The following is a 22,642-nucleotide window of genomic DNA, read 5'->3' as shown; positions in this document are numbered from 1 at the left end:
TTATACCCCTGTAAAGTTTTGCAAAAATTATAGCAAAGAATATTTCTTAATTTGGGAAATAAGTACTTTTCTGTTAAGAAATAAAGATTTTTTAAAATTGAAGAGAAATAAATACCTATTATTTGCATTAACTCTGACTTTTTCAAGTGAAGCATAAATACATTAGTTATAATATGAATCTTCTAATTATTAACTAAGAATTCTAGCTTAGAATGCCAACGAATTCTGTGCGTGTAAAATTGTACTAGAAGCAAAAGCTCTATTATCTTTTTAAAATCTTTCCTCCAACCACTGTAAAAGTTTTTGTTTATTCATATTTCATTTTTGTCCAGTATCATTTTAATTGGTCGTCTTCACTCTTTTTGAGAACATATTGACTTAGTAACTCAAAAAGTTTCTATATATGTTTATTTCAAGAATGTAGAGAATCACTAAAAAGTGGTTGTGAAATGATAAGACATATTTTACAGTGGTTATTGTGATTTGCATCACTTATTAATCCAGTCTTAATGCCTTAGCATAGCTTGGTTAAAACTACAAAGAATTTCAGTAAAGTCTGGATAATGTTTTTTTTTTTTTTCTGTTGACAGTTCCTGCATCTGGAGCTTTAATTTCCAAATTAAGTTGTAACTGCTTGTGTCCTTTAAATTTCCTTCTTCTAGACCTCTGTTTCTGTTGTATATAATAATTTTTAAGCTTTCAGCTCTAACAGTTTATGAATTTATGGTTTTGTTCAACTAAGTTTTAAGTTACACAGTATTTAGTAGAAGAATCTAAAGGTTTGTATGGATACATGTATATTAATATATATCTCCATCCTGGTCAGGGACAACAGACGGGAAAATTTGTCATCATGTCTATTCCATAGAAAAATTTGCTTTTTGACTAAGAGATTGAAAACCTTTAAACACTTTTAATTTCTTGAAAATCATTACTTTTTTACCTTTGGATTTTGACTCCCTATAATTTTGATTTTAAATGAAATAAACTCATATTTTTTTGAGAGAAGACTTTGTTTAGTTGGAATGTCTTACTCATACTGTGGTAAAACTTATTCTGACACTGCATAGTATGCTTTTACAATATAGCTGGTATTTTAGTGGTGGCAGTTAAAGCTGTTTTGAAGATGAAGTAGTAATTCTTGGAAGTAGGTAGGGTGACCAACCATCCCAGTTTGCCTGGCCTGGGGTTTCAGTGCTAAACCAGGAAAGTTAAGAGCAAACTGACATGAGTGAGTCACTCTAGAAGTAGGGATAGTACAACTAATGTAAGAAACATTCTCTCTGAATTTAGTTCTAGCATAAAGTCAAAGTAATATTTTTCCCGTGGCAGAAGAGGTCCTTATAATATTTAGGAAGAAGTACTACACTGGTTCTCTTGGATATTCCTTCATTTTTATTGTTCCTTGATTGTATTAAATTATATTGTATAAGTAGTACAGGACTACTTGCTGGAATTCCAGGAACCAATTTTGTGGATACAGTAGGTGATCATAATCAATAATATATTTGAATAAAGCTATCAATGTGATTATATCTGTTGTCCCCCATTGGAGTAAATTAAAATCTGATTATGCTCACATACGTTGACTTGATCTCCAATGGTGATAAAAGAGTTCATTTGCTATATTTAAAAAAAAAAAAAAAGCCTTGCAGATATACAGCAGTCTTCAAATAAAATTGATAGAAACTCCATAAACTGTAGTTTTAATTAGGCAAATAATGTTTCAAATCTTTTCTTCTAGCCAGAGAGCATCTTCCAGAAATAGACATGGAGCTGTAGTTTAGTAAAGAAAGCATATATCATTTAATTTTACTTACATAGTTACAATTATAGAGTTATGGGCTTTAAAAAGTTTTTTAGAGATAATCTTATTTAATATTTGTGAATATTAATTGTAAACATTTGTTCTATCTTTAGAACAGCATTATTGTTTTCATATGAAAAGAAGTTTTTAGTTTTAGCGTACCTATTTTTTCCTTCCTTCCTTCTTTCCTTCCTTCCTTCCTTCCTTCCTTCCTTCATTCCTTTTAAAGGCGTCATTATTTTCTGAGGTTACAGAAATAGTTTTCTAGTTTTATAAAGGGCATGGAAGGGTATTTAAAAAATAAACCCAAAAGAAGATTTTATTTTGATTTGTTAAATATACTTTAATTTGGAGAGGCCAAGGCTAGAAACAACTCAGAATGTGATTAGATCTGAATAATGTAGAACAGTAATCTTCTAATTACTAATTAAAAAGCGTAGTGTTTCTTGAGGAGAAGGGTCTTGGCTGGGATATTGAAGACCAACTGTATTTATTCAGTCCTAAAATAACAGTTATCATTTGGCTTGCAGATAAATTTTATTCTTCTTATGGTTGTTTCTGATAGGTAGATTAGTTACACATAAAGAAATGAACCAGTTAAATTGTATATATTATAACCAATAAATTGTATATGTTATAACCAGTTGTTAAATTCCCATCTCTATATAATAACTAAGCTAAAAGAGTAAATGTTTTTATTGTTAGTTTAATAAAAGATTTGACCTATGCAGTATGCCCAAATTTAATATGCCTACATTTGATCTTTTAAAATAAAGATAAGAAGACATTCTTTAAAAAACGACTAATGCAGAGATTAGGAGTAAGCATATTCATTTAATATAATTTGATGGAATATGCATTAAATAGCTCATTCTCTCTTGGGCACACGCTCACTCTCTCTCACACACACAAGTGTGCGCACACACACATAGCTGAAATGAGATACCCTGAGAGCCCATAAGGACTTCTGAAAAATCCAGGAGATGAGTAGCACTCCTTGAGCCAGGCAGGTTTAAGACTGTGGAAAAGAGGCCCACAGGCCTTCTGGCTTATTAAACAATCTTTCATCAGAGGGCATGGATTTACATGTCTTTAATCAAATCTCTGTGATTGGGTAGGGTTTGAGCTTAAAACTCACAAAACTGAAATGCATCAGCTTAAGGAACAATACCATGAACCTGTTGCTTTTACTATTTGATCTTCAAAAGAATCAGCATGGTCTAAAAAAGTATGTTTCTTTCCTGCATATAACAAAATGATACCTGTCCTTCTGCAAGCACCCTACTTGACACTTAATGTACTCTCTTAATGCTGTCACAATCTTATATAGTGATAATATTCTTGTTTCCGTTTTACACCTTATGAGGCTGAGGCCCAGAGGGGTTGATGAACTTGTCTAGGTTCACACAGCTAGCTTAGGTAGTAACAGCCAGGATTTGAACCTTCATGTATGTTTGATTCCACTATGTAATACCTCAAAACATTTAACTTTCTAGGATTCTTAATAAAACTACTTACCTTCAGTATTTCTATTTTAACATTTCTTTGCTATTATGTGTTTGTCTAGTAAAGCATTTTGGTTTCTAGACCTGTTTTGGTCATACTTGTGGACAGCATCTCCATTTTCCATAGTGTTTTCATTGTTTTCTTCTCCAGTAAGTGTGATGGGAAGATGTAAGAAATTAATATACTGAAGTGTTCTCAGATATTCCTTCCCTCTATATTTTAGCTCTATCTTTTTATTATAAATTTGAGCTATGATGTTTGCTGTCTCCCTACTCATGACTGCTGTGTATTTTTGCTTTAGCTATCTAGACTTGAAGGATAGACAAGTCCTTTCTCTCCTAATTCAACTGATGTACATATACACACCTTTAAAGGTGAATTTTTAAGAAAAACATTAAAGTGGTTCAAACTAAAGCAATAGTTGAATATATAGAACATGAAAATGTAGAATATATAACAAATGCCATCTGTAATTGACTACAGGCTAAAAACCAGGTGTTTTTTAAGTCATACTCAACTGATAGGGTAACCTATCCTGCCAGAGCTCTGGAGAATGGTATTTTCTAAGCCATTTCTTTTCTTTTTAATTTGTAGCCACTAGGAGAGAAATGAGGGGAAATTCATTTCCTTTCCTTCAAAAAAATAAAGGAAAATAATTTCCTCATGATTGGGTACAGTGCAAAGAGCATGGGTTCTTGCCTCACAAAGACTTTGATTCAGATCTTGGTCTGGTCACTAAGCAATCTTGATCACATCTGTTGTCCACTAAATGTTCATTTCTTTTCCCTTCTGTTTTTTGGAAGATGGCATAGAATAGTACGTATAACAGAGGCTTTGGAGTCATAATGCCTAGTGCCTAACCAAAGTGGGCTTGGATGAGCTATTTCTAAGTTCTGAATCTCAACCTTCTTTTCTATAAAATGAAGATAATAAAACTGAGATGGTATGAGACATACATGAATTAACACGTACAACATGTGACATGCCTGACACATAGTTGGTATTCATCCTTTCACATATTTTCATGGATTTTACATAGCAAAATGAATTTCAGATGCCAAATAAAACCCTTCGAAGTAAAGTTTGACAACATTACCCACTTTTTTACCTTGCAAACAAAATATTTAGTATGTTTTGTTTCAATTAAATACTGTGCCATAGGAATCAATATGAACCTAGATTTAATTTAATATTTTCATAATAAAATTAGAGAAGGTTAGTGATTTACAGAACCTTACCTTCTTTGGTTAAATGAGTTTGTCTATTCAAGAATCTAAATGTCTTTCCCAAAGCCGTACTACTACTTGTTCAGAAGAGGCACCAGAACCCAGATCTCAGTTTTGTTCATGAATCATTTATTGAGAGTCTTTAGTGAAACAGTCCTTGTGCTAGGCTTTGAGGGCATTATCCCTCCCTCAGAGAGCTCTTAGACAATTGAAGGCAGGTAAACATTAAATTTAACCTATGATATAGGTATGCTTAGTATGCTGTGGGAGCATAAAGAAAGGTCACTGTCTAGTGTAGGAGTTAGGACTAGAGGGCTTTTAGTTTGAAGTGTATATTATTTTATTTATTTACATTTTTTTAGAGACAAGGTCTTGCTCTGCCGCCCAGGCTGGAGTGCAGTGGCATGATTATAGCTTACTGCTATGATCAAACTCATGGCCTCAAGCGATCCTCCCACCTTAGCCTCCTGAGTAGCTAGAATTACAGGTGTAAGCCACTGTGCCTGGCTAAAGTGTACTTTAAAGGATGAAAAATTTAAGGAGTTAAGACCTTGCCAAAAAAATCTCCTTTACCCATGTTTCTTTCGGTTACTCTCATTCATTGAAAAGTTTGGTACCAAGGTCACTGTTTTCTTCTATACCTGTATACTACTTTTGTTAGTGACCCCAACATTATTATGTATAACTGACCTGCTGTCTCACTTTCTTAATATCCTCACTTCTAATTAGATTTCCATTTACTTACCCCACCTACCTCCTCCCATGGTTATATTATATAGGTTTTCATTTTCCATTTTTATTTTCATTTTCATTCTGCCCATCACCATTGATTGACCTTTTCATTTTTCTGTCCTCTCCCATGTCCTCACTGTCTTAAACATTGTAGATTACACAACCCATTATTATAATTATGCCATCACAAACATTAATGTCATAACCTTTACCTGTTTTAAACCTGAAAAAGCCTATACCTCCTCTCCTACCCTCCACCCACAACTGAATTTTGCAGGTGAAAATCATACATTCATTCTTACTGACTTGTCTGACTTTAAATTCTTGATCTTCAATCTCAAAGGCAGTCAGCTCTAGAATGTTCGCTTTTCTGCTCTCCAAAATGACTTATTTTAGAACTTCTCTTTTACACACAATTCAACACAATGTCTAGCCCATTCTACTCAGCTCAACAGCTTGCCTCATAAATCATTGAGGAAATAGAACCAGTCAGGTGAGAACTGCTCTATCTTTGCAACTTCAAATCTCCCAGCATGTCTACTTTGTACTCTACCTCTCAGAGTGCTTTATGTTAGAAGTGTCACTGTTTCTATCAAGAGCTAATTCCTTTCCCTGTGCTCTAGATCTTTTTTCTTCTTACCTCTTCAAGGATTTTGTCTCTGCTTCCTCACTTCCTATTGTCTCCTCAGCCATCCATAGTAGAGCTTCTGTCTTTGCCATGCTCCAAACTGCTCTTGCAAGGCCATCAATGTCTTCTATATGGTTATCTCCACGGGTTCTTACTTATTTTAATCTGTCGGCAGCTTCAGTCCTTTTCACTACTGTCCTTTTCTGAAATCCTTTTCTTGGCTTCCAGTGTGCTTGGTTTTTTTTTTTCCTGCTTAATTGGCCACTTGTTTTCGCTTATAGGCTCTTCTCCATTTGCTAAATATCAATATCTAAGTGTTGGAATAGCAAAGAGCTCTCAGTTCTGGATCCTTTTCTGTTTTTTCATCTATGTTCTTTCTTTGGGTGATCTTATCTAGCCTCTTAGCTCATAATAGCTTTTAGAAAACACTCAAATTTCTGTCAGCAACTCCGACTTTTCCCCTGAACTCTAGACCTATACGTCAAATTGTCTGCTTAGTATCTTTGCATGATTGCCCTGGGCACTCTCCCCATATATTCTTCTCATAGTCTTTGCCATTTCAGGGAATAGCACCATCAACCCATTTTCTTAAGTCAAAATCTGGGAGTTCGGCCGGGCGCGGTGGCTCATGCCTGTAATCCTAGCACTCTGGGAGGCCGAGGCGGATGGATTGTTCGAGGTCAGGAGTTCGAGACCAGCGAGACCTCGTCTCTACTTAAAATAGAAAGAAATTATATGGACAACTAAAATATATATATAGAAAAAATTAGCTGGGCATGGTGGCGCATGCCTGTAGTCCCAGCTACTTGGGAGGCTGAGGCAGTAGGATCGCTTAAGCCCAGGAGTTTGAGGTTGCTGTGAGCTAGGCTGACGCCATGGCACTCACTCTAACCAGGGCAACAAAGCGACACTCTGTCTCAAAAAAAAAAAAAAAAAAAAAATCTGGGAGTTCTTCTTAATTAACATCTTTTATACCTTAATGTAATTAATCAGCAAGTCCCATTGCCTGTTTTTCCAAACATACCTTTAAAGTTGTCTGCTTATCTCAGTCTTACAGCATCACAGAATTGCCTCTTACCTGCTCTCCCGGCTACTATTTATTTTCCCCTGTTTCGTTCTCCATGCATGATCCAGAGCAGTATTTTTGAAATAATCATTATGTCACTCCTGTGCTTACCTTCTTCCAGTAGCTTCCCAACATATTTAAAAATAAAATACAAACTTCTTACCAAGACCAATAAACTTCAGATGAGATATGGTATCTCCCTATCTCTGCCTTAATCTTACAATGCCAAGTTTACTCATAATTCAGGAACTTTCCACTTGCTTTCTGTGCCTTGAATGCTTTCCTTCCGGGTCTCTAAATGTTTGTCTCTTTGTCATTCAATCATTTAGTGCAAATGCTACCACTCAAAAAGGCCTTTCCATTTTAAAAGGAATTTAAAAGGTATTATAAAAATACCTGATGTAATAATAATGCCCATCTTCTACCAGTTACTCTGCCACATTACCCTGCTTTGTTGTATTTTGTTTTTCACAGAAGTTATAACTATTTGAATTTATCTTGTTTGTCTCAGTATCCCTTTTTCTTTCCTCCCCAAAAGTGTAAACTCTTTCAGTGCATGATGTCTGACTTATTCATTACCCTACACCTAGTACCTTGGAACAGTTTCTAGTATGTAGTAAGCTTTAAATATAACTGAATGATTGGAATTCAGGGATATGTAATTAAAAAACAAACAAACAAACATATGTCTACTTTTGGCCAGGCAAGGTGACTTACACCTGTAATCCTAGCATTCTGGGAGGCTGAGGTGGGAGGATTGCTTGAGCTCTGAAGTTCGAGACCAGCCTGGGCAAGAGTAAGACCCCTTCTCTACTAAAAATAAAAATAACTAGCGAGTGTGGCGGCACACACCTATAGTCCCAGCTACTCAGGAGGCTGAGACATGAAGATCACTTGAGCTCAGGAGTTTTAGGTTGTAGTGAGCTATGATGATGCCACTGCACCCTAGCCTAGGTGACAGAGTGAGACTCTGTTTCAACAACAACAAAAAAAGGTCAACTTTTTTCCCACTTGATTCTCCTACCATCTCCTAAAAGATTAAAATATATGTACTCTGCCAATCCTCTGGTTTTTAAAAGAACAACTCTTATAACCTGTAAAAGAATTTGACCAAGCCACTTGTGTATATCTTAATTATCATTTTTGCCACTTCTTTCTGATTTGGGTTTTTTCTTTAGTTTCTGGGTTTCCAACGTAATTATAAAACACCTACTGCGATTTTTAAATAATTGAATTAAAAGTCAAATTGAGTTATGTAATTTTCATTATCTGAATGTGTAAAATGAGTTTTTGGTAGTATACCTTATGTTAATTTAGGCCTTCTGGTCTGAAGATGAGAATGGGTATGATAGAGTGATATATGTTAATATTCCTTTTAGCTACAGGTTACACAGTGCAATATCAAGTGATAATATTTATGTTGCCAGAGCCTATTTACTCCTGCATAACTTTATTTTTTAGGAGGGTGTACTAGAAGAACAATTACGAATGTATCTTCACTGTTGTTTGACACTTTGTGATTTCTGGGAACCAAACATTGCAGTTGTCACAATTTTATGGGAATATTACAGTAAGAACCTGGTGAGTAAATAGAATATGGATTTGTTCCAGGAATTTGAAAACTTTGTACACATTTTAGGAATTTTTATGGTTTAATTATGAATCATTATGAATTTTTCTTAAAAAGTTAATTTTTGTTCAGAGTAGATTGGAGTAGCTCATGAATAGTTTTATCATTAGCAAATGTTGTCTGTAGAACTTTGGCATAAAGGAGACAGCATTTGGTATACTTTTTCTCTTCAGAGTGAGTGTAAACAGTGGCAAAAATTGTAGCAGAAAGATATTTTTTAATCCTCATTTATAAATGTTTTCTAATAATTGTTGATTGCTTGTGATACATTGAATAGACACGGCTGTCTTGAGTAAGACACAATCTTGGCACTTCAGTAGCTTATAGGCTAGCAGGTATGTACACATATACTGTGGGGAAAAAAGTTATAATATCATGGAATGCCAGAGGAAGTTGTATCTAATCCATTGTATGGATTTGTGCAAGACTTCATGAGGTCATAATTTTTTACCTCGGCCTTGAGAATGAGTAGAATTTTCCAAGTACAGAAGAAAAAGAACATCCAGGTAGGAAGAACAATATGGACAAATGCATGGAAGTATGAAAAAGCATGGTCTATTTCTACCTTGTTAATGGTTCTGAATGATAGGCCTTGGATGACTATGGGACAAGACAGGAGATAAGAAAAATAGAAAAAGTAGTCTGGGGTTAGACTATGAAGGGGTTGAACATAATGTGAGTTTGAGTTCTGATTTATTTTTTGTAGACGGCAAAGATATGACTTAGGTATGTGTTTGAGAAAGCTTTTTTCTAAAAGTGGTATAAATAAATTGGATACAGATGGGTTAGTAGTTCATTGTAGTTGTGTGAGCAAATAATACTATGGCTGAGAACTAAAATAGGGACAGTGGATTTATTATAGAAAGGAGAGGATGAATGCAGAAGATAAAAATTTAAAAGGTAGATTTAAAAGATTTGGTTACTTGTATATGGAGAAGAGGTTTGGGATGTTTGAGGTTTTGGGTGAATAAATAGGGAAGCCCTCAATCAAGATAGAAAATGGTAATGGAAGATTTATAAGTGAATAGTAAGTTTGGATTTGTGTATAATGGAGCTTATTAAAAACTGAGAAAAATGCCTTTCTCTGAAACATAATGTTAGGGTAGTTGGAGAAATGAGCAATTCTAGTTCTGAGGCAGAATGCGTACAAGATGAATCTGGAGTATCTTGTCATGCCAGAAAGCAGGGAAAGTATCAGAGTAAGCTAGAGTCATGTCAAAAGGATACAGGAACCAGCTTGAAGGAACTTCCATTGCCCAAAGAAAGAAAATTTCAGCACAAGCAAGAATAATGACTGCAGTGGATTAAAACATCAAATATGTTTAAATACATGTTCATGATACTTTATAACGTTCTGGAATTAAAAAAACCTCATTATTCTGAAAACTGCAAATTAAGGAAAATACAAACTATATTTTAGAGTAATCAAATTTCTGATGACTAATTAAGATAACATGATAGAATTTAGAAAGTCACCATTTTGTACATCTAATCAAATAAGGCACCCAGACAGTGCTCATCAATGGTTGCTAAAACTGTCAAGTGAAAGGTTGGTGGGGATCACTAAAATGGGTGGGTCAGGCTGCCAACCTGACCAATCTTACCATCACAAAATGTCGGAACTTATGTTCACAAAATGCTACAGGATGTACTCTGATCAATCCTCTACTTACTGCCACCAGTTTACAGAAAAGGAAGGGGATAAAAGATTATGTTAAGTGACACTAGGAGGATACAGCAGCTAAATCCAGAATATGAAAAATTTTTCACAAAAATAACCTGATATAAAAAATAAGTGGTCTAACAAAAACATTAGGAAACTTATACGATAAAAGAGCTTTAAGGGGCATATCAACCAAATGCAATGTATGGACCTTGTTGGACAAACCAACTGTTGAAAACACATTCAGGAGACAATCCAAAATTTGCTCACCTCTTGATGCTGTGTGCATTTATGGAATTTTCATTTTGAGGGATATATAATCATGATTATGTAATTTCTGTGGTTAAGATGAGTCAAACTTTTAATGAACTAATTGAAATTTTCAGCTTTCCATTTTATTTACTAAGAGACTAATACTTGTTTTCTTTTTTGCTTTTAGAATAGTTCCTTCAGTATTTCTTGGCTTCCTTTGAAAGGCCTTTCTAATATCATAAAGTCACCCTCATCAATGCTTGAAATGGTGAAAACTTGCTGTTTTGATAAACAAGACCACAACCTATATAAATCCAGCAGTAGTTATACCATTTTCCTTTGTATTTTGGCAAAAGTTGTTAAGAAAGCAATGAAGAACAATGGCCCTCATCCTTGGAAACAAGTAAAAGGAAGGTATGTGTAGTATCTTTCTTTGTGGTGAATGTTCACTGATAATTTTTGGAGAAGTATTACTATTTATATTGTGTTAAGTTTACTTATGGTTGGAGTCTTTACATATATAAAATGTATTTCTTCACCAGATACCAAATCTGCTGGCACCTTCATCTTGGACTTCCCCCGCCTCCAGAACTATGAGCAATAAATTGTGTTGTTTATAAATTTAAAAAAATAAAAATTAAAAAAAATGTATATTTCTTGATGTAGGATAGCAGAATAAGCTGCTTTTTGATCCTGCCAATTTGTTACAGTAAGCAAACCTAATATCCATCATTTGCAGAGGGTTTCAGTTTCTTATTTATCTTATCACACTAAAGACTGAAATACCATATATTAAGTGCAGGGATATTAGGGAACTGTAGAGTTTTTTTGCCAAAATGTAATTGTAATGTTTTGTAATCTGTTGTATACAATTTATTAAAAGTGACAGAAATGAAAAAACATCTCCAAGTTATACATTGTCAGGTAGTAGGGTCAAAGTATAAAATTTTTGTGTTCTTTGAGCCCGGTAGTTCACAGCACTGCTTTTTTTGAAGGAGAACTAACTAGAGTGTTGTAGAAACAGAAAATGCTAATGTTCTCATTTGGGGATTATGCTCAGATTTCATTTCTGGTAAAATAAACTTTTGGTTACATTAGTCTATTGTTCACTCTCTGTCTTTATTTTTTATTTATTTATTTTTTTTTTTGAGAGAGAGTTTTGCTTGTAATGGATACAATTTTTAATTGTCTTCATTTGTTCTACTTTATTTGCCCATTGGCCCTTTTCTTAGCCCTCTTTGTGCAGTATACCACCATCAACGACTTGCTCAGTTTATTTGTTGGGACCTCTCAGAGAACAGAGTACCTCTTATTCTAGGTAGGGACTGGTCAAGAATAACTTAATGAAATTCCTATTGGATTCCCATGGTGAATAATTCTTGTAAGGTTATGGTGATACAGTTTGGGTATTTTATTTAGAATAGACTTTTTTAAAATGACAGCTTCTTTATTAAACCTTTAGTAATCATGTGGCTCAAATAGTTTTTTCTTTTGTTTGCTAGTTTGTTTTTGAATCTGAAATAATTTTATGGAAGGCAGAATACTCAGAACTTTATTGCTAAAAGAAGAAATCATTTGAATTCATTCAGTACTATATGTCAAGCACCAGAGTGGGGATGGTAGGGAATACAAAGATAATTAAACAGACCTTTACTTTCAGGAGCTTATCAGCTTTTACATAGTTATTTATAAATAAACATTTAACCTCTCATGAGTATAAATCATTTCTGTCCTGAATAAACCTATTACGGAAGTTTCAAAATTTAATAATTCATAAGTAGGAATTCAAGATGAATTTTTTTCAATTTTAATCCCTTAATTGATAAAAGTATAGTAACTGTTGTATTAACTATATTATTAGCTATGTGTCAACTATTGTATTAAGTAGTATTGATGAGAAGTTTTTTAATGGCTAGTCTTGGACAATTAAACACTAACAATTTTTCTTTGCAGGTAGGTAAAAATAATTTTTCAAACACCTTGAATTATCTTAGGGTGTAAGTAAAGCAAGAGCAAGTCTTTGTTGTGGGGTAGGGGGAGAAAAGATTTAAGAAAAATTGTTATATAAAATTGGCCTGTTAAGATTTCTGTAAAAGCACATCAAATTATACTTAAAAGATTATATATTTTTTCTTATTTGCCAATAAAATAAGGGAGAACTTGAATAAAAGGAAAAGCGATGTACTATACGAAAAGTACATTACTACTGTGCTTTCAGGAAAGACACTGAATCCTTTGCTTACTTATAAATGATTTGCCGCATCCTTGGGAAATTTGAAGGTAGGGCTACTATGTGAGTTTGTTTTCTAAGTAGAAAAAGTTTCAAGGCAGCATCAAGATGAGGAATTAACTTAAAATGTAAAGCAATGAGACTGCTCTAAGTATTGAATGAAATTTTCTTTTAAAAGGTACGTTTCTGTAAATCAATTTTATTTATTTATTTACGAATGAATGAATGAATGAATGAATGAAACAAAGTCTCGCCCCGTCGCCTAGGCCAGAGTACAGTGACACAATTACAGCTCACTGCAGCCTTGAACTCCTGGGCTCAAATGATCCTGCCACCTCAGCCTCCTGAGTAGCTAGGACTATTAAGTGCCTGCCATGCCTGGCTAATTTTTTTATTTTTATTTTTTGTAGAGAATGGGGTCTTGCTATGTTGCCCTGGCTGGTCATGAACTTCTGACCTCAAGTAATACTCCCACCTCAGCCTCCCACAGTGCTGGGATTACAGGTGTGAGCCACTGTGCCCAGCCCAAACAATTTTATTAAAGCAATTTTTTATGTTTTATAGAATATATTCTAAATTCCATCAAAAAAGAATGGAAGAACTAACTGAAGTTGGTCTGCAGAACTTTTTCAACCTCTTTCTACTGTTAGCAGCTGTTGTGGAGGTGGAAGATGTAGCAAGTCATGTTTTAGAACTCCTGAATTTCCTGAAGCCTGCCTTTATGACATCTCAGAAAGCCCTTATTTGGAAAGGTCAGATGGCCTTCCTCTTGATGTATGCCCAGAAAAATCTGGACATTGGTGTTTTGGCTGACAGATTTTCATGTGCCTTCCGGGAGAAAGCAAAGGAATTCTTGGTGTCTAAGAATGATGAAATGGCACAGAGACAGACTTTCTGGACGCTTCTTTCCATCTACATTGATGGTGTTCAAGAAGTATTTGAGACCAGCTATTGCTTGTATGCTTCCCATGAAAAACTGCTTAATGACGGATTTAGCATGCTTCTGCGAGCTTGTCGAGAATCCGAACTTAGGACTGTTTTGAACTTTCTACAAGCTGTTCTGGCCAGAATAAGGTATGTTTTCCAGTCATGTGCTAACTTACTGATTTGTTTTGTATTATAACATATATTGATTTATATTAAAGGAGTTTTTTTTTTGAAATCCAAATGTAGAGGAGAGGATTTAGTTTTCTACTACATTGACATAGGTAAATACAGATTGAGTATCCCTTATCTGAAATGCGTGGGACTAGAAGTGTTTTAGATTTTGGATTTTTTTGGATTTTGGAATATTTGCATATACATAATGAGATATCTTGGGGATGGGACCCAAGTTTAAGCATAAATTCATTTATGTTTCATATATACCTATCCACATAGCCTAAAGGTAATTTTATATAATATTTTCAATAATTTTATGCATGAAAGTTTTGACTGCAACTTGTCACTTGTCGTCAGGTGTGGAATTTTCCACTTGTGGTATCATGTTGATGCTCAGAAAGTTTCAGATTTTGGAGAATTTCAGATTTTGGATTTTCAGATTAGGGATGTTCAACCTGAAGTTTTCAAAAGGTTTTCAAACAATTCATCAAAAGAAAGCTTAGGTGCAATCACAAGTGGCAAGACTAAACTTAGAGCAGCTCTGGTGTGATCTCAGAGCCATGCTTTACTTAACCCTTCTTTCCCCTGCTACCTCTCAGAACAGTGTTAATACCCAGAGGTATGTTACATATATTGTAAGCAAGACCATGAGCAAAAGTCTGAAGTGGCTTTTACTGAACAGTGTGCAATTGTGAACACATAAGGAGATTTTGACCACACTGTACCATTAAAAAATAATTGGTTTCTTTAAATTTTTGCTGCAAAGTTGTAGCATCAACTGCATCACGTACTTCCAAGTAAACCAGTTTGCTCTGAAGTTAACATAGGATTATTCTGTTAATAATACCAATCACCTATATGAAACTGTTTTCAGATCCACTTAAATTATGCAGATACATTAGATGTACAGATACACTCTTATTCAAATACATTAGATGTACAGGTACACTCAGACCCAAACTTAATAATGGGTAAGAACAATGGTTATGACATTTATTGCCTTTAGGCCCTTTTCACATAACAGTTTTACGGATGAAGTGCATGTTCTAAAGAAGTTAGATACTACCACTCACTGTAGTTGCACACTGTCACTGAAAAGTTGTGTAAAAGTTGCATATAGAAATATTTTATTTGAAATCATGTCTAAGGTTAATGAAGAGATTGCTTCCCTCCTCCTAATGTCCCATCACAAATGAAGCGTTTGTTTTTCATAGGTACTAACCTCAGCAAAATTTCCAAATTTTAGAAATTTATTCATTATCAAATTTATTTATTACTAGCTTATCTTCTTTATTCTGTGCTGTATTTTCATACTGATTTGCCCACAAGTTTTACTCCTCATTAGATATTATATAGTTTTTATATTCATCTGCTCTCATCAGTTTAAATTGTAAAGGTTTAGCCAGAATTCTTGATCAGGTAATTATCCTCTTGCTCCCTAGAGTAAGCTATATTAAAGTAAGAATCTTAAAGCCCTCAAATTTTTGGATGAGTGGATAGATGGATAAGTAAATTTATAACTAATTTCATAAGAAGCTTTTACTAATTCTCAATCTTCTACATGAGCTATGTTTGTTTTTAGTCTAGCAGAATTTATTAGCAGATTTTATACTTTTCCAAAATACCAACTCTGTTTTATTTGTTCAGTTTTTTAATAAATGGTAAGTAGTATTTCCCTGTGCTTCCTGGGAAAATTAGAAATTTCCGCATTTCTAGTACTAGTTTTGGTTTGTCTGCATACATATTTGATATATTTTTGTCTGAATATATAAAACAAGTGAGCTGGCAAGGAGGAAGCACAGTCCCTAGAAGATTTAGCAGCATAGGAATAAGAAACGAAGGGAGGTTATGAGTATTTTGAGAAGAGGCAGTCATGGAAACAAAATGGCACAATCCATATATCTTTCAGCCTTTTTCATTGAAGATGGGTAAGTTCCTTTTAATCCTTCTTAACAATTGTATTGCTTCTTACATAGTTTTTTTTCTTTTTAAATAAATTCATATGCTACAAATACTGTAATCTTTGTAGTTAAAAGTTTCTGACAATCTTTTTTTGTTTTTGTTAAAATTATCTTTAAATTGTGAGTTTAATATATTGTCATGATAGAAATGATAAAGAAAAAAAATATGAGGTGTAAGGTGATGAGTAAAATTTTCTCTCCTCAGCTTCACTTCTTTATTCTCAAGTTCAGTGGTTCTCAATGGGGGGTGAGTTTGTCCCCCAGGGGACATTTGCCAATGTCTAGAGATATTTTTGGTTCTCGTAATTAGGGGATTGCCACTGGCATCCAGTGGGCAGAGGTCAGGGATGCTGATACTCACCCTACAATGCGCAGGACAGTGTTTACAACAAAAAAATTATCTTGCCCAACCTCAGCAGTGTTAAGGTTGAGACACAGTGCTATAGATCTACTGCGTGAAGTAAAATGGTTTCTTATAAAACATTCCAGACATCATCTTCCTATATATATGTTTAAAACACAAAATGGATGATCTTTGTTTTACACTTTCCTTTTTTCACTTAATATTTCCTGGACAGGTTTACATGTTAGTACTTGGAGACCTGCCTAATTCTTTTTCATGACTACTTAGTGTTTCATTATATGGATGTACCAAACTTTAGCCAATCCTCAACAATGGAAATTTATATTATTTATCATTTTCTATAATTATACGTACATTTTTATTTAATATCTTCATACATTCATCTCTGTGTACTTGTGGAAGTATACCTATAGATTAATTCCTAAGATTGAATTGGTGTATGTACATTTTAAATGTGGATGGATATTACCAAATTTCATACCAGAAAAAAAATTGTACCTGTTTCTACTCTCCCTAATAATATATGAAAAAGCTTCCATTTTCATTTTTGGATCATTGTATGGAGTGTATTTAGAAAACAATGCAATCTAAGATGAGAAATATCGAAGTTTGTTAATAATGTAAATTGCAGCTTTGTAGTAGAATGAGACTTATTTTGAAGGTTGGAGAGGCATTAAAGATGGAAATACAAAGAAAGCAAAAGAATATTCTATATTCATTCACTAACTTATTTTTGTCTTAAACCTCCTAACTGACATTTTTCTTGGTATGTAATTCTTTAAAAGTAATGGCTATAAACCCAAGAATAATTCTTATATTCTTGAAAGGTTTACAGTTTTTAAATATTGTCTCCTTTATTTCTTTATTCACCCTGCCATCCCTATTTATAGATGAAAAAATGGAAACATGGAGACTTTTTGTGACTTACCTAAAATAACACAGATAAATTTCAGAATTGGCATTCAGACACCATGCCACAGTTGCCTTTGTTACACAATCTTTATAATAGTTAATAAGTAATAAACTGAAACTGACCATACCACTACATTTTTAATAAATTAGAGGTAACTAAATGAGTAAAATTTGCAAACAGGAAATTATTACCACTATTCATATACTTCTGAGTGCTTTTATGTTTTGTTTTTACTACTAAAAAAAGGGTAGTTGCTTATTAGCGTACTTTTAATTACTTTGTTTTTATAATTTTGTAAGTTGCATATGTTTTTTTTTTTAATAAGTCGGAGAAAATGAATTGAGAGGTGTGGAGGCAAGTGAATTATATTTTATTTATAATAATTTGTCTTTGATTTATTAGAACCATTTCAACCATCTAAATTTCACTTCTTGCAATAAAAACAAGTTTTTGCTCTTTAAATTTAATTTATTAGAAGTCCTTTAGCATTATAGCCAAAGCTATTTCAGGAGCGTTGGAAAGATACTGCTTGCAAATACGTTGTAAGCTATAATACATCTCTGTTAATCTATGGGATCACTATTCAGAAGTACAGAGGTAGGAATCAAGGAGGGATAATGAAGACTGTCGATTATATAAAATGAAAGTAAGTTTACATTTATATTAGGAGTTTTTTTTTTAACTAGATCTGGATTGAATTTGTTGTTTGCTAGTCTTTGAAACAGTGTTAAGGAAGGTGGCAGGTATGCTGTGGGGCTTCAGGACTATCCTATGGAAAAAAGGACACAGCTATTTATGATAACATTTGATTCCTTGAACAAATGTATAATTTGATTTTGTCTTATACTACTCAACTGTGATTGAAAACGATTCTTATAAAAAATCAAATCTTGTACAACTTCTGTTGCCAAAATTAGCAATTTTAACAGATAGAAATATGAGGTCTGTGTATGAATAAGAATGGCGTGGCAATGTGTAAGTCTTTATTAATGCTGTCTTACTTAGGCACTGCTGTCTTTTAAGTTTCTGAAGCTTGCATGGTAATTTGCACACAGTTCTTCAATGATACTGATAACAGTAGATAATAAGAGGAATTGTGACTGGGATAGTTTTATTTTATCCCATCAATTTTTAGCGCTTTCGAATGCAGTTTTGTCAAGAAAGACCAGCTTTTAGTTTGAGATCTTTGGGAGAAGGGCCTCAGATATCACTGAGGATTGTTTGCCCTAAAAAGAAAGAAGGAAGGAAGAGAAGGAAAGGAAACAAACAAGAAAAAGTCCTATAGGTAATTGATCATAAAGATGTATTCCTAATTTCTTAACCCAAAATCTGGAACTTCATTGAAGATCTTTTTATAGCAGTCTTTTAGGTGTGCCATATACTATTAATACTATTAGAAAGGTAAAAAATATTTGGAGAGTTGTTGAAAATTACAGCCTAGGCGTTTTTTTTCCTTTTAAGAACAGAGCTAAAGTCTTTGAATTTTGGTTCAGTAGGGAAGATGGATTACATAGATAGATGATATTTATTCCTGGCTGCATCCCTGACAAGAGAAAGAATGAAATACTTTACCTTAGCAATCTCTTCTGTTTTCAAATTCAGGTGGGAATAAGGTATCAGTCCTTGCATAAATGTGTGTGCAGGGTGTGAGAGTGTGTGCATGTGTGTGTGTGTGTGTGTGTGTGTGTGTGTGTGTATAACCGGGTAATAGTTTTATAACTGTATGACAGAGAAATTATAGGTAAGAAGGACCAAGATCACTGATTAAAGGGAGAAGCAGCTCCCTCTAGGCTGTTAAGAAATAATAACTTCATATGCCACTTTCTGCTAACTGGAGCTGATGGCTCACTAGAGCATTCTTTATTGCTGATTAAGTAGCATTATGAAAATACTGACTTGGTTATGTTAACTAAATGCTTCTGTGTTTAAAACTTTGAATGTCAAATAGTTTTAGCAGTCATCTTTAACATTTCACATTACCTTTCTGGAATCACATTTCTACTTCTCACTTGCTGTTATTTGAGGTTAATATGAAAATGGCAGTCTTTCATTTGTGGAGTTAGGTGTAGCCAAAAGCTTTTCTTTAATTATATCCATTCATGCTGCTATAGTTAAGGGTCTGTCAGCATTTCCATTATAAACCTCCATTTACGGGGTTTTATAACATAGCTATGAAAATTAGCTCTGGGCAAAAACTTGACATACAAAGCCTCATGAGATTCTCCCTCCTCCCCATCCCCCTTTTTCATTTTTACTGAAGTAAGGGTGAGTGATTTCAAAATGCCTTTTGGCATCTGCAAATATCATTTGGAGTTTAAAAAGAAACAATAAATTTTCAGGCTTTGTACCTGTTTGTTCTACCACTTAAGGGAAGTTGTGGACTTACGAATTTAAGCCAAATGGATATTGATCAACTGACATCCTATTTTGTATTAAACAAGAGGCTAGTTTCAAAGATGTCTAAAGGCAGTTGAGAGCTTGCCTAAAATGCAAAAGGTTGAGACTAAGAAATAGTTCAAAACTGATGATTTTTTTTTAGATGCTGTGTGCTAAAGTATAACTTCTTAAAAGATTAAGGCTCTTTTCCCTAGCTTCAAAATACATCATGAATGTATTTTATATCTTTAAATCCTTCCTTTCTCTCCTGATGAGGCTGGAAGATCATCTATTATATATCTGTTTTGACATTTGGAGTGTGTGTGTGTGTGTGTGTGTGTGTGTGTGTGTGTGCGCGCGCGCATGCACGCGCGCACATGCAGAACTGTGTTCATTATTCCCCTCAAATATTTTCATGCTCAGTAGTTTTATTGGTCTGATATAATTCTAAACAAAGATTTTTGGTTTTTGTTTCCTTCAGTGAGAAAACTGGGGATTGTCTAGGTAGGAAAGGAGATAGTACAAGAGGAATTATTCTCTTGAGGGTCTGTTGTATGCTCAATAATTTACATGACATTTCTGGAAAAGTAGAATGGATACTCTTGATAGCATGAAAGATTTTTTTCTTCCTTTTGTTGTTGGGTGTTCTGTTAGTGTGAATGGGCTACAGTTTTTAATTATTGAAAAATAGTTTACAACAACCTTGAAACTGGTTATGGTTTTTAAAGTAATCAAATGAGTTATTTCTGTAGTTTGCTTCATGTATCCTGGTTTGTCCAAGATGTCTGCTGTTTCATCATATATAATTCAGTGCAAATTTGGGGACAATGTCCTAATAACTTGAAGGGGAGCACATGAATATGCTCCATGGAAAAATAAATTACCAGTTTTTATTTGAAAAACCGAGTAGAGATATGTTGCTTACTGAGAGTGATCCATCTGCCATTTTTGGTTGCTTCACAGCAAGCATAGGAATCTCTAAGGGAATGTAGTATAAATCTTAGTGTTTCAGCAATCTGTAAAATGTGTAAAGAACAATTTCTTTTTGTTATTACATATTTTATGTATCCCTTTTTTTTTTTTTTTTGGTGACAGGTTCTTGCTCTGTAGCCTGGGCTAGAGTGCAGTGGCATCATCGTAGCTGACTGCAGCCTCCAACTCCTGGGCTCGGGCAATCTTCCTGCCTGAGCTTCCCGAGTAGCTGACGGTGGTGCATGCCAGCATGCCCAGCTAATTTAGAAAAAAATGCTTTTTGTAGAGATGAAGGTCTCACTATTGTCCAGGCCGGTCTCAAACTTCTGGCCTCAAGTGACCCTCCCACCTCAGTTTCCCAAAGTGCTAGGATTACAGGTGTGTACCATGGTGCCTGGCCTTATGTATCTTTTGACTGAGTATTTACATATATAGTATAAATTTGTATTTTGACCCTATTTACTCTTCATCAGGCTTGACTTTTACATAGTGAATTTATATTATGTATTTTATAAATAAATGCAATAATATAAACTCACTATAATAGCTTGGCAACATTCACTTTTTTGTATTTTGAGGAAACATGGATTACCTACTTAATTTTTCATGTATAGGAATTAATATTTGGGTCATTTATTTTGTCTCCAACTAGATTTGCTGCATACCTACATAGCAAATCTAGTTGCATAAGTACAAAGTGATTTGTTTAAAATATTATAAAGGAAAACTTACGTGTCCAAATCTTCTTTATTCATAAAATGAGGATAATAGCACCTACCTCGCTGGATTATTTTGAGAATTATATGCAATAGTGAATATAAAGTGGTTAGCACATTGCCTGGCATATTAGTAAATGTTCAGTAAATGTTAGATAATGCTATCATTCTCATTATTATTTTCAGAAAAATTTATACTTTGATCATTTCTTGATAGTATATGTTAAGCCTAGCAACTTCAGTGGATTTGTGTGTAAGTGTGTGTGTTGATTTATCTTGGATGTTTTTTAACCCATTCCCAATATAGTACCTCTAGCATAGTGACTATTCAATAAATATTTGATTGTAATGAATCAGTCTTTAAAATCAAAGTCAGGATTTTAGGAAACATTACCTCACAATAATGGACCTGTTAGAAATTGTGATTCTTTGTTACTAAGTGTTGCTGTAGAAAAAGAAAAGTAATTTTTAAGGTACAAATGTGACATATATGTATATCCTTCCTTTTTCTTCATAGCTAGTTGATTTGGGGAGGGTATGTCTTTGGGGGATCACTTTTATCATCTTTCTTTTATTATTACAGCTGCCATTACCTCTGTTTTTAGAACATTAGAAATGCTTGCGTAATCTCTCTGGCTCCAATGCCTTCTCTCAGACCATCTCTTTATTTTTTAACAGCTGTATTAAGATATAATTCACATATTATAAAGTTCATTCATTGGTTTTTAGTATATTCACAGAGTTGTGCAACCATCGCCACAATTTTAGAACATTCCTTTACTTCAAAAGAAAACCCTAAGCCCATTAGCAGTCACTTCTTATTTTCTTCTATCCAACACCCCATCCCTAGCAACCATTGATTAGAAAGTAGATTTACTTTCTATTTCCATAGATTTGCCTATTTTGGACCTTCCATATAAATAGAATCATATGCTGTGTCATCTTTTGTGACTGGCTTCTTTCACTTAGGCTAATGTTTCCAAGGTTCATCCATATTTGTATCAGTACTTTGTTTTTATTGCCAAATATTCCATTATATTGATATACCACATTTTATTTATCCATTCATCAATTTATGGACATTTGGGTTGTGTACAATCCTTTTTGGCTATGATGAGTAATGTTACTATGAACGTTTATGTATAAATTTTTGTGTGAACATATGTTTCTTACTTGGGTGTATGCTTACAAGTAGAGTTGCTGGGTCATGTAGTAACTGTTTAACCTTTTGGGGAAATGCCAAACTGTTTCCAAGAGGCTGTAAAATGTCTTTTTGATTGTAGTGATCCTAGTGGGTGTGAGATGGTACTCACTGTGGTTTTGGTTTACAATTCTCTGGTGGCTAATGATACTGGGCATCTTTTCATATGCTTATTTCTTTGAAGAAATACCTATTCAGATCATTTGCCTATTTTTATATTGGGTTATTTGTGTTTTTATTATCGAGTTGTAGGAGTTCTTTATATATTCTGTATACAAATTCCTCATCAGATAAATGA

The 22,642-nt window shown here is 33.9% G+C and overlaps 1 protein-coding gene across 1 annotated transcript in view; it reads left to right on the top strand.

Annotated features, from left to right (window-relative positions):
• Positions 1-22,642, top strand: part of MMS22L (MMS22 like, DNA repair protein) — a 126,610-nt gene that overhangs the window by 32,351 nt on the left and 71,617 nt on the right. The window contains exons 12-14 of the mRNA XM_045544052.1: positions 8,427-8,546; positions 10,698-10,924; positions 13,305-13,814. Coding sequence (XP_045400008.1) covers positions 8,427-8,546; positions 10,698-10,924; positions 13,305-13,814 — 857 coding nt within the window. The remainder of the gene's footprint in view (positions 1-8,426; positions 8,547-10,697; positions 10,925-13,304; positions 13,815-22,642) is intronic.

The sequence above is a fragment of the Lemur catta genome, chromosome 2 (genome assembly GCF_020740605.2).
Source record: "Lemur catta isolate mLemCat1 chromosome 2, mLemCat1.pri, whole genome shotgun sequence".
Classification (NCBI taxonomy): Eukaryota; Metazoa; Chordata; class Mammalia; order Primates; family Lemuridae; genus Lemur; species Lemur catta.
Note: the sequence above shows the minus strand (reverse complement) of the source record. Positions and strands in the feature narration are given on the sequence as shown.